General features: G+C 42.0%; 1 protein-coding gene and 1 long non-coding RNA gene across 2 annotated transcripts in view; both read right to left on the bottom strand.

The window, feature by feature from the left end:
* Positions 1-261: 261 nt before the first annotated feature.
* Positions 262-12,888, bottom strand: part of LOC125003945 — a 48,348-nt gene continuing 35,721 nt past the window's right edge. Inside the window, 8 exon segments of the mRNA XM_047578212.1 lie at positions 262-1,855; positions 2,039-2,079; positions 3,320-3,523; positions 3,616-3,789; positions 3,978-4,151; positions 4,872-5,045; positions 5,123-6,002; positions 6,005-6,183. Of these exon segments, the coding sequence (XP_047434168.1) occupies positions 1,281-1,855; positions 2,039-2,079; positions 3,320-3,523; positions 3,616-3,789; positions 3,978-4,151; positions 4,872-5,045; positions 5,123-6,002; positions 6,005-6,183 (2,401 nt within the window). The 3' untranslated portion in view covers positions 262-1,280.
* LOC125003606 lies at positions 8,516-9,284 on the bottom strand. The gene is made up of 3 exons (XR_007112253.1): positions 9,242-9,284; positions 8,683-8,775; positions 8,516-8,576 (listed from the first exon to the last, which is right to left on the bottom strand). It is a non-coding gene; the product is annotated as an uncharacterized LOC125003606 (long non-coding RNA).

The raw sequence follows: 12,888 nt of genomic DNA, 5'->3' as shown, positions 1-12,888 counted from the left end.
AAACTAAACCAAGCAGAATTAAGATAAGCTAAGCTAAGATACGCTAAGCTAGCAGTGTCATGAGCCGCCTGCTAAGGAACCTGAGCAGAATAAATGAAACCACGCCGAGACTAAAGCGAATAAATGAATAAATGAATGAAACTGAGTGAACTTCTCTCACCTTCAGAAACCAGCTGCTCCTCCAGCGGCCATTTTGGTTCAGACTTAGAGGCTCCCGAGGAGGTGCCTGAGTAAAATACCAGAGGACATTAATAACATATGGAACAAATACTAATAACATATGAAACGACTAGTAACTGTTGTAGATACATAATTACACGTGTAAATTTAAGGAAAAGACTATTAATGATAACACGTGCGTCGTTGTTTTTATAACGCTTTTTATACTCAGGCAACAATACAAAAGCCTAAACACATCACGTGATTTAGAAACCACCCTTTTTTCATTTTACTGTATTACGATATGTTATTTTATGAATTTTTAATTTGTTACGAGCTACAAACTGTTTCATTATTCATTTAAAATTACGCACCTTTTTTACAACTGCAGATTTTATTGTTTATATTTGAATAAAGTTGTGACATATAAACATATAGGCCTATTTATAGTTAAAAATTACACAATATAATAAGGACATAGATATTCTTTTTCTTTTCATTTCATTTCATTTAGATTTTTAATCTGTATTTTTTTTTTTTTTTCTGAATGATATGAACATACAGGGAAATTGAAATCTTGAATGTTGGAATGATTAAAGCTTCCAGCCACAATGAAGACTCCGTGTGGATGCAATGTTTGCAGCTTGCAAGTACAGTCATTAAAGTCTTTTATGGCTTCTTTACCATGCAAGTAAATCCATGTGGCATAAAAGGTAAAAGATAAAAGGTTCATAATAAGGTAATCCAGATGAGCAGTACAAACACCAAGCTGATAAAAAACACACATCCATTTTAAAATCCTGAGCAGTGCCACTAAGAAAGGTTTTGTGCATTTTTTTTCTACATGTCTACATAAAACAATATTCCAATAACATGAGTGGAACACACAGGTCCTGGAAGTCAGTGTTAAACAAATGATACAGCAATGTTTTACTTGTGTATTTAATTATTCAAGATAGTGGATCATCAGTGTTGAGGCCTTGTGTCCAGTGTGTGAGTCTGTGAGCTCCTTTAGACTAAATGTTTGTGGTAACATCTGATCAGCCGGAGGAATCTGATCCCATTCCCCAGAGCAGAACCACTTCAGTTGTGTGATGTTGGTTACAGATCAGTTTTCTTCCTCAGAGTGAGACTCTTCTGGTCTGCAGAGAACACAGACTCACTGAGGAACCAGCTCCAACCAAACCAAACCCTGGATAGAGACGTTCAGTGAATGTGGTGTTGAAGGTGTGGAGGTGGATCAGTGTGTCAGAGAGGACTCTGTAGAAGGACAGAGTTCCAGCAGGACAGTCCACATACACTGCTATTCTTTGAGAGACGAAGGAGGAGGTGGAGGAGGAGGGGGGAGGTGGGATGTCTGTCTTTCTGTTGTTGTCCCAGAAGCTGTAACCATAACTATCTTGGCAGAACAAACTCCAGGACTGGTCATTTCTTCCAAACCTGCAGTCATTACTGTTGCCTTTCCTCCCGATTCCTCTGTAAATCAGTGATATGTAAACCTTTCCTGTAACCTCAACCTCCCAGTAGCAGCGTCCAGTCAGACCAGTAGAACTCAGCAGCTGAGGCCAGTGGTCAAATCTCTCTGGATGATCAGGATAGCGCTGCTGCTCCGTTACTGCTGTCACATGCCTGCAGTTGTCAGATAGTTGGAGGTGTCTGTTTGCTGTGTGTGAGTCCAGGGTGAGTTCACAGGCATCTGATGGAGACAACACAACACAACAGGCCATGCACCGATCAGCCACAACATTATGACCACCGTGCTGTTGTCAAGCATGTTGATGCTGGCGTATGGAGCCACAAATATTATTAATAAATCAGCATCAAATTACATTTGGATTAATGTCAGAGTGGTCGTTTAAAAGAATGAACTCATACTTACACTTCGTCAGTTCATGCCTTTTATCTCCACCATGTCTCTCCCTTCATAGATAGATAGATAGATAGATAGATAGATAGATGAGTGTTTCACTTTAACGTTCATTTACTTCACCATACATGTGGAAGCTAGTGTTCAGAAGATGAACTGGTGCACACAAGACAAGAGTATCCAGACAAAATTCACCAACAAAAAGCCAGTAAACAGTGCATTGTGTGCATCATTAATTGGTTTCTCCTGGTGCGATTGTCCTGATCACCTGTGTCTTGTCATTCCTGAGCCCTCTTGTGTATTTTTTAGCCCTGTCTTCCCTTTGTTCCTTGTCTCATCGTTAATGTTACCTCGTGTTACTTCCCTGACCTTGACTCCACGCCTTGTCCATGACTGTTTCCTTCATTTTTTTTGTCTTTGGATTTTCCTGCCATGCCTGCAGCGCTTCTTCCTGTTTGTTTTCATTAAATACCTTTTTGTTGGAACTCCCTGCCTCATCAATTGTCCTGCACTTAGGTCCTCACCTTTAAAACATACCACATTTTGACACTGACAGAATCTCTTCATTCTGCTAAGTCAATGCCAAATAAGGGATGTTTATCATCATGTGGACTAGTCTCTGATCACGTGACCATACCAACATGGCCGCCTCCATGAAGACAGGTGAGGAGTCCAGTGGGTGAAGATGAAAAAGCCCATACTACTGTGACATGTCAGTCCTGAAATACAACTAAAGTCCTACTGCAGCTAAAAAGACATGCTAAGGCTAATGCTAACAGAGGAACGGTCCAGATCCTCTGGACATCAGTCAGTAACAACTTGACCAGACGTCCTGTGGTACCAGAGAGAAGGAGGCTGCACATCAACTATGTGATAAAGTTATTAAAGAAATACCTGCTCCACCATCCATCTACCACCAGGCTGTGGAGGACGAGGAAATGCAGCCTGGTTTTATACAGACTATACATATCTGCAGCTCACAGTGTGGAGCACATGAGGGGTCTGTTCTCAGGTCAGTGATAGACATTCATTACTGTCTGCTGGGTTTTATTAGAGACCTCATCAGAGACTAGTCCACTTGACTTTCATCAAGTCGTGTAACCACTAGTCCTGAACAGGTTCCTTCAGGGTATATTGTGACAAGTCCCAGCCTGGATCAACAGAGATCTTATTGAAGGTGACATCCAGGAAGAGAAAACATTGCTAAGTAGACTAAAACATCTTTACTTCTGCTCAATAATAAGAGTTGATGTTGAGGATGTAGCACACTGGTACATCAGAGGGTGATCTTACCATACGGTTTCTGAGCGGCATTTATGCTGCTTCCCTTCTGAAATCTGCGGGATGTTTGCACCAGAATCAGGAGCTCTGATGTTTCTCCTATACATTCTCCCATTGTTGTCCTCCATGTCCAGCTCTCTCACAGTTGGGGACGATGACTTGACCATTAACTTTAGAGATTCACACATGCTCTGTGAGAGATTACAACGTCTCAGCCTGAAGAAGACAAAAATATAGTAAGTTGTCTAACATGGAAAAGTCCCATTTCCTAGGTTGTGTCATAGTGATTTAGTTCATGTGTTCTTGACCTCAGAGTCTCCAGTGAACAGTTTGGACTCTCCAGTCCCACAGAGAGCAGATTTACTCCTGAATCCTCCAGGTTGTTGTTACTCAGGTCCAGCTCTCTCAGACTGGAGGACTGGGAGCTCAGAACTTTAGACAGAGCTTCACAGCTTCTCATTGACAGTCTACAGTCATTCAACCTGGAGGAGAGTTAAAGATGAACACTTATGATATGTGTGTGTTCTATGTTCATTGAAATCATTTGATATTGACACACACTGCCAAGTAGGGAAATGTGTCATTGTTCTGAACATATATGGATGAAAGTGTAGAGACTTTAACAACTGAAATAAAAGGGTTTCAGAAAAGGATCACACGATGTTCTGACCTCAGAGTCTCCAGTTTACAGTTTGGACTCTTCAGTCCAGCAGACAGATGCTTCACTCCTGAATCCTTCAGGTCATTCTTACTCAGGTCCAGATGTTTCAGACTGAAGGACCGGGAGCTGAGAACTGAAGACAGAGCTTCACAGCTTCTCATTGACAGCCTACAGTCATTCAACCTGGAGGAGAGTTAAAGAGGAACATGTATGATATTTGTGTGTTCAATAATCATTTGAGTTGCCTACTCATTGTAGCTGAGTCGATTCAATCCCTGAGTATTTTTCAGGATGTCTTCAAAAGAATGGGCTAAAGCCATAGTAATACCTATCTAGCTAACGTCGAGCTAGCAAGACGCCCATATCTACAAAGCTGTATATCAAACCTGTGGTTACTACTGGTGGATATAGAACCTGACTAACACTAGTTAACTTAATGTTAGCTAGCTAGCGACTTCACGTTCACTAGCTAACTTTAGCTGGGTCTCAATGCTGGGAGCTCTCTCAAACCTTTCATCAGTTTACATCTTAATAACTACATAACACGATACTACTACTTGTACTTTCACTACTTGAGTAGTAAATATTAAAATAAACAACTTGCAATACTTAGTCCAAAAAATGAATACTTTAGTACACTTCACTAAAGTGTGGTGCTTAAAGAACACTTCTATTTTTACTCAAGTCTTGGTCTCTAGTGCTTTATACATGTCTGCTACAAATAGTGAAGTGTGTGTAAAATGACTGAATGTACCTTTCCTTCAGTTTGGAAACAAAGAATCTCAGATTGACATGGAGAGTCTGCACTTTTCAGATCACACTGTTCTGAACATATATGTAACTATAGAGAATTTAACAACTGAAATAAAAGAAGATGGAAAAAGGATGACATTATGTTCTGACCTCAGAGTCTCCAGTTTACAGTTTGGACTCTCCAGTCCAGCAGACAGATGCTTCACTCCTGAATCCTCCAGGTTGTTGTCACTCAGGTCCAGATGTTTCAGATTAGAGGACTGGGAGCTGAGAACTGAAGACAGAGCTTCACAGCTTCTCTCTGAGAGGTTACAGTCACTGAGTCTGAAGAGACAATGACAGAAAACCCTTAACTTTTGACCACTGACAGGTTGATGTGTGATTATTGATGATGAACTTACAGAGCTTTGTTGGAGGCTTTGACCACTGGCAGCAGCCTCAGAAGAGCCTCCTCTGAAGCAGAGTATTTCTTTAAGACAAACTCATCCAGATCTTCTCCTGATGACAGTAAGATGAAGACCAGAGCTGACCACTGAGCGGGAGACAGTTTATCTGTGGAGAGACGTCCTGATCTCAGGGACTGTTGGACCTCCTCCACTAGAGAACCATCATTCAGTTCATTCAGACAGTGGAACAGATTGATGCTTCTCTCCGCAGACACATTCTCAGTGATCTTCTCCTTGATGTACTGGACTGTTTCCTGATTGGTCTGTGAACTACTTCCTGTCTGTGTCAGCAGGCCTTGTAGGAGGGTCTGATTGGTCTGCAGTGAAAGACCCAGGAGGAAGCGGAGGAACAAGTCCAGGTGTCCATTTGGACTCTGTAAGGCCTTGTCCACAGCACTCTGATACAAAAGTATTGGATCAGGTTTATATTTGGACATGAAAGACCACAAGGACAACCTGGACCACCATTTTTTTTCCTGAGTGTATTCTTCCATCAGGTTGACTCCAGAGTTGATGAAGGTCAGATGGACATGAAGAGCAGCCAGAAACTCCTGAACGCTCAGATGGAAGAAGCAGAACACCTTGTCCAGGTACAGGCCTCTCTCCTCTTTAAAGATCTGTGTGAACACTCCTGAGTACTTTGAGGCTGCTCTGATATCGATGCCACACTCTGTCAGGTCTGATTCATAGAAGATCAGGTTTCCTTTCTGCAGCTGATCAAAAGCCAGTTTTCCCAGAGACTCAGTCATCTTCCTGGTCTCTGGACTCCAGTGTGGATCTGTCTCAGCTCCTCCATCATACTTGAGCTTCTTGACTTTGGCCTGAACCACCAGGAGTGGATGTACATCTCAGTCAGGGTCTTGGGCAGCTCTCCTCCCTCTCTGGTTTTCAACACATCCTCCAGGACTGTAGCAGTGATCCAGCAGAAGACTGGGATGTGACACATGATGTGGAGGCTTCGTGATGTCTTGATGTGGGAGATGATCCTGCTGGCCTTCTTTTTTCTGAACCTCTTCCTGAAGTACTCCTTCTTCTGGGGGTCAGTGAACCCTCTGACCTCTGTCACCATGTCAACACACTCAGGAGGGATCTGATTGGCTGCTGCAGGTCGTGTGGTTATCCAGAGGCGAGCAGAGGGAAGCAGGTTCCCCCTGATGAGGTTTGTCAGCAGCACATCCACTGAGGTGGACTCTGTAACATCAGTCAGGATCTCAGTCTTGTGGAAGTCCAGAGGAAGTCGACTCTCATCCAGACCGTCAAAGATGAACACAACCTGGAAGTCTTCAAAGCTGCAGATTCCTGCTTCTTTGGTTTCAGTGAAGAAGTGATGAATCAAGTTCCACCAAGCTGAACTTTCTCTCTTCACCACATTCAGCTCTCTGAAAGTCAATGGAAATATGAAGAGGATGTCCTGGTTGGCTTTGTCTTCAGCCCAGTCCAGAGTGAACTTCTGTGTTAAGACTGTTTTCCCAATGCCAGCCACTCCCTTTGTCATCACTCTTCTGATTGGTCCATGTCTTCCAGGTGAGGCTTTAAAGATGTCTTCTTGTCTGATCTTGTTTCTGGTCTGTGTGGTTTCCTGGATGCTGTTTCAATCTGTCTGATCTCATGTTCATCATTGACCTCTGCAGTCCCTCCCTCTGTGATGTAGAGCTCTGTGTAGATCTCATTCAGAAGGGTTGAGTTTCCAGCTTTAGCAATCCCCTCAAACAGACACTGAAACTTCTTCTTCAGAGCAGACTTGATCTGACGCCTGCAAACTGCAGCAATAGCTCCTGGATAAGCACAAAGTAAGTTTGATCAGTTTGTGGAAATTGTCAAAAATATGAAAGTGATGCGGTGTAGAAAATCCTCTTACTGCTCTGCAGACAATGAGCCAGCCCCTCCTGGTTCCTTCTCCTCAGGAGATGCAGTGTGATCTTCAGAATGGCTTCTCTGCTCTTCTTTTTTTCTTTTACTTGGTCATCATCTACATTTTCCTCCTCGCTCTGTGTTTCCAAGCATTCTGCATAATCTGGACTCATGAGATTTCTGAACATCTTCAGTTCTGTCTTTACCATATTCATCATATCCTTCTCAAGACGCTGGAAAACAATACAACATGTACAACATAATGCATCATGCTTCATTATATCTGCAGCTAAAGTTGGTGTTTGGAATTTACCTTAAATATGGAATCCAGCTGGACAGAATGAACACTGGGATCTTCTGGCTTTTGTTGCTGACCACTACGGAAAAAAACATGAGTCATGATCCCAAGTTTGCAAATATTACAGGTAGAAATATTACAAACATGTGAGTTCTTCTGTCTAAAGTGTTTACTGTTCAGTCCTGTTTGTCTCAGTTAATACTGACTGCCTGTCTGTAGGAGGACATTTGGGTGATGAGAGTAAAAAGCAAAATGATCTGGATTTAACTCTTACTTTTCTTCAGCAGAGTGGTCAATATCTGTGAAGTCAGGAGGTCTGTTCTTGGACCAGTCACTCTTCATAGACGGACAGCTGGCTTCTGTACAGCTTGTTGTCTCTAGAGGTGCACTAATGCATCATTCATACAGAGAGACCAGTTTAACTTTTTACAAGCCACAACAAAGAACAAAACCAAGCTCACAGATTAAATGGGTAATGAGAACCATTTTCAAACCAAAGACATCTTTCTATGCGTTAACTCTGTATTTGGGAGTTTTCCACCGAATTAGCTCAAATGAAAATGTTTTTGAGGTGAATGAAAATCTCACCTTTGAGCTTTTTCTACATAGTATTGTGTGTGACCTGTCTATCGGAGTTAGGAGTGGTCTGATGGCAACGCTAGTGAAGTGAACCTACATTTGGTTTCAGTTAGCATCCGATACACATCAACTTCATAGCTCCGCCATAAAGGCTCATAAGAGGAAAACTTGCAGACTTTTCCCCCCGGACTGTTTTACACACTGGGGCCAATATGATGCTATTTTCATAGGACATTGGGAGGTTAACAGTCCACAGTTTGGTTTCCTGTTCTATTTGTGTTGCACGAATTTACTGTCACTGACACTTTGAAATGTAGCATTCTAATACGTTAACATGGTTATTTCTATAGATATAATATATTATCTTCCTGCAAGGCAGAAAAATTAACACAATGCACAAGTAATGGAGAACTTTGAAATATTTTATCTTAACTCAATAAGTTACAGTTCATGCTTTTGTCCATTTGGATGATATATCTCCAAGTCCAAACAAATGGTGACTTAAAAACCCTTTTAGGTTGCAGCCATTTTTGTTTCAGGATACGTTGCAGTGTTATGTTAAGTTTGACTTATTGAGTCTGTGGGTGTTGTCCTGTAAAATATACTAGATGACCTCTGGACCGCTGACTCTTGAAGGACGGTTCAGGAGGATCTAGTTTCTGCTGCTGCTCTGGGCTGCAGCTAAAAACACACACATTGCTTTGGATGTGAGTAATGATGGTGGAGTGATCTGATCTGATCTGATCTGATGGAGAGTGTCATAAAGAATTAAATGTCCTCATTTCACCTTGAAGCTTTGGTCTGGATCTTGTAGACAGAGAGAGGAATTCCCTCCTCTGTCTCCTTACAACCACTCATGACGCAGTCTGCACCTTACCACCTAAAAGCACAAACCTCTTTAGAATAATAATTCACTTCCTTTTTAATATAAAAAGTGGGAAATGAGACTCATTTCTGCAGTCTCATTTCCTTTTACGGAGACACAAGTTTTCACTGTTATCACTTCTTATCATTATTATCCAAGTCTAAAACTATGAAGCTGGCCTGAGACTGTCTGGCAGAACAGACATGAGTTTGACTGTGTTGAGAGAAGAACTAAAACTAGAACCTAGCCCCGAATTAAAATGGATTAATCCATCAACAAAACTTGAACCAAAATATATAAAAGACTGTTTTATTATGTGCATGAAAATGCTGATGCTGCATTTATAACTGGAGTCTTTAACAGAAATGAGCTGGTGATGTTGCCCAAAACAGTCACCCACCCATGCATGTTTTTCTTTAGTTGTAAGAATTATCATTAAAAATGGAAAGAGTTTTCAGTAGAATATAAAAAGTATCTTTACCTTCAGGACGGAGAAAACAAACTGCGTCAGGAGGCGAAGAGAAAGCGATGGGGAAGTTGAGTTATGGTCAAGTTTTAATCAATATGTGAAAACCTTTCAAAATAAAATAGGAAAATAACAGGAACAAGGAAAAGGAATTATAAAAGTAAAAGCAACAAGGTTGAAACAAAAGCAGAGATGATTCATGAACACGAGCAGAAAGAAGAAACTAGAACATTCCCTTGGTTGTCAATGATGACAGAGGCACTCTGGGCAGGGAGAGAGTGAAAAGGGCGATTTTCTTCCTCTGTGCTGGTCTCACATTTGGGCTTACTGTGACAAAACGGTAGCTCCTATCAGAAAAACATGCAGACCGTGGGCGTCGTAAGACCTTTCTGAAGACTTTGATATGTTTTTTGTCTTTGTCTTAGAGTAAATACTCTGGAGACATGTGCGAGTTTAAAACAGGGGTCCCGTCTGCTTCTCAGAAAATGTTTGAATTACAGTCAATGGAGAACAGACAGGGACTTGACCGCATTTAGAGGCTCACAGTTTAAATTCTGTACGTCTCACTGCTTTGACAAGCACATTTTGTCTCGAACTGTGGAAAAAATCTTGCGTGTACAGTGTGAATTGTAGAGCGTGGAAATAGAAAACATTCAGACAATTTCAGACAACTTCCCCCACTCTAACTGATGATGTCATCCACTGTAGCACGAACATTCTGTGCAATACACAGCCAATATAATCTCAAAATTCCTCCAAAAATGATCACAGCCATTGAACAGTGAATGATCAAAAACTATAAGACCTATCAATACATGTATTAATACACCAATACACAAGACTTGTGTCTACAGTTTTACATTAATATTTTTATTTTCTTGTATTACAAGAAATCAAAATGGTATAAAATGGTGAACTGGCCAGTGTACAGTATGTTTCTGCATATAAAGCTTGTACCTGTGGAACTTAATCAAAAAATAAAAAATATTCCAGAGCCTTTTATTAATGTTTTTGTTATTTATTAAAGAAACATTATTTAATGTAAAATTCAAAGAACAAAAATAATGTAATTAAGTATTGATCTGTATCAACCATAGACGTATATAAAAGGCTGCAATATAGGTATAGTGTATACAGTCTATAATATGCTGAACGAACAAATCCTACTTTCAAGTACAAGAAGATGTATAAGGAGTTAAATGCAGCCCACAGATATTTAAAAAAAAAAAAAAAAAAAACATATTCAATGTTCCACCTCATAAAACAACAACAAAAATGAATAGTTACATTGATTTGCTTTGTAATGGAAAATGTATACATATATGAATAGATTTATACAGGCACTATACCGCCACACAAAATGTGATCCAAAAAAAAAAACACAACTACTTCAGTTATTTATCTTGGAGACGTTAAATTTTTATCCAAGAGAGTACACAACCTCCACCACTGCATCTAAGCTCATTCTTCATAAGTATGTTCTTACAAATAACACATTGAACTATGTTCTTCTTTGCTACTTCTTCTTTAATAAAGAGGCAAACTTGTCTCCTCCAGAACACAGACTCACTGAGGAACCAGCTACAACCAAACCAAACCCTGGATAGAGACGTTCAGTGAATGTGGTGTTGAAGGTGTGGAGGTGGATCAGTGTGTCAGAGTGGACTCTGTAGAAGGACAGAGTTCCAGCAGGACAGTCCACATACACTGCTATTCTTTGAGAGGTGGAGGAGGAGGGGGGAGGTGGGATGTCTGTCTTTCTGTTGTTGTCCCAGAAGCTGTAACCATAACTATCTTGGCAGAACAAACTCCAGGACTGGTCATTTCTTCCAAACCTGCAGTCATTACTGTTGCCTTTCCTCTCGATTCCTCTGTAAGTCAGTGATATGTAAACCTTTCCTGTAACCTCAACCTCCCAGTAGCAGCGTCCAGTCAGACCAGTAGAACTCAGCAGCTGAGGCCAGTGGTCGAATCTCTCTGGATGATCAGGATAGCGCTGCTGCTCCGTCACTGCTGCCACATGCCTGCTGTTGTCAGATAGTTGGAGGTGTCTGTGTACTGTGTGTGAGTCCAGGGTGAGTTCACAGGCATCTGATGGAGACAACACAACACAACAGACAAAGCACCGATCAGCCACAACATTATGACCACTGACAGGAAAAGTGAATAACATTTAAACCATCTTGTTGACAATTCACTGTTCTACTGGGAAACATTTGGACCTGGCATTAATTGGTGTTGATGCTGCTTAGATATGTAGCCCCCACCTAGACCAGACCACTTGTCCACTGTAGGAACTTTTAGCCATGCACAAGGGTCAACATGGACATTGTGACTGGTCTGAAGCTACACAGTCCTCATCAGAACCAGGTTGTCCAATCTCTGTGGCAGAAGTCGCTGAGGTAGTGAAACGACTCCCCAGTGGTGGAACTCCAAGAGTGGATGAGATCTGCCCTGGGTATCTCAAGGCTGTGAATGTTGTAGGACTGTCCTGGTTGACATGCCTCTGCAACATTGCAGGGACATCGGGGGCAGCGCCTCTGGAGTGGGTTCAGTGATCGGAGGATCTCATCTCTGCTTTTGTGGATTATGTGGTCCTCTCAGCTTCATTGTACTATGACCTCCAAGTCTGAGGCCATGGTTCTCATTCAGAAAAGGGTGGATTGCTCACTCTGGGTCGGGGAGGAAGTCCTGCCTCAAGTGGAGGAGTTCAAGTACCTCGGGATCTTGTTCACGAGTGACGATAGGATGGAGTGGGAGATGAACAGATGGATCAGAACAGCATCCGCAGTGATAAGGAACTTTAACCGGTCTGTCGTGGTGAAGAGAGCTAAGCTGAAAGGAGAAGCTCTCAACTTACCGGTCGATCTACGTTCCAACCCTCATCTAAGGTCATGAACTTTGGGTGATGACGAAAGACCAAGATCGCAGATACAAGGGGCCAAAATGAGTTTCCTTGGCAGGGTGGCCGGGTTCAGCTTTAGAAGTAGGATTAGGAGCTCAGACACTTGGTAGGAGATCAGAGTAGAACCGCTGCTCCTTCATGTCAAGAGGAGTCAGTTGAGGTGGTTCGGGCATTTGGTGAGGATGCCTCTCGGACACCTCCCTTTAGAGGTGTTTCAGGCATGTCCCAACGGGAAGAGGCCTTGGTTTCATCCCAGGACACCATGGAAGGATTATATCTCCTGGAGGAGCTGGCGGAAGTGGCTGGGGAGAGGGCTGTCTGGACTTCCCTGCTGAAGTTTGTGGACCCCCCACCCCGTCTCAGACCCAGATAAGCGCACAAAGACGACAACAGTAGACGCTTACACTCTTTGAAATCACTTCTCAGCAGTCGTTCTCCATCAGGTCCCCGACTGGAAAAAAAAGAGTTATTACGAGAAATTAGTAAACTTTATAGATCTACCACAGTAGAAAAATATTTGAAAAGAATTGCGACTGCACATTATGAGTACATGGCACCCTAAACATAACAGTCATCTAATCCTGGTTCAGGGAAACTCAGTTGTACAAAGTTGCGTTTCAGTGTGAACTGACCTGAGAAGTTTTTGTGTAGACTCTGGACTCTCCTGCTTAGGAGAAAGCTCCTCTTCTGAGTCTTGCAAGTTATTATTGCTTGAATCTGGTTGTCTCAGATCACCTGCTCGGAGATGAGGGCTGCA

This window comes from Mugil cephalus, chromosome 2 (assembly GCF_022458985.1).
Source record: "Mugil cephalus isolate CIBA_MC_2020 chromosome 2, CIBA_Mcephalus_1.1, whole genome shotgun sequence".
NCBI lineage: Eukaryota > Metazoa > Chordata > Actinopteri > Mugiliformes > Mugilidae > Mugil > Mugil cephalus.
The sequence above is the reverse complement of the archived record's forward strand: the minus strand, read 5'-3'. Positions and strand labels throughout refer to the sequence as shown.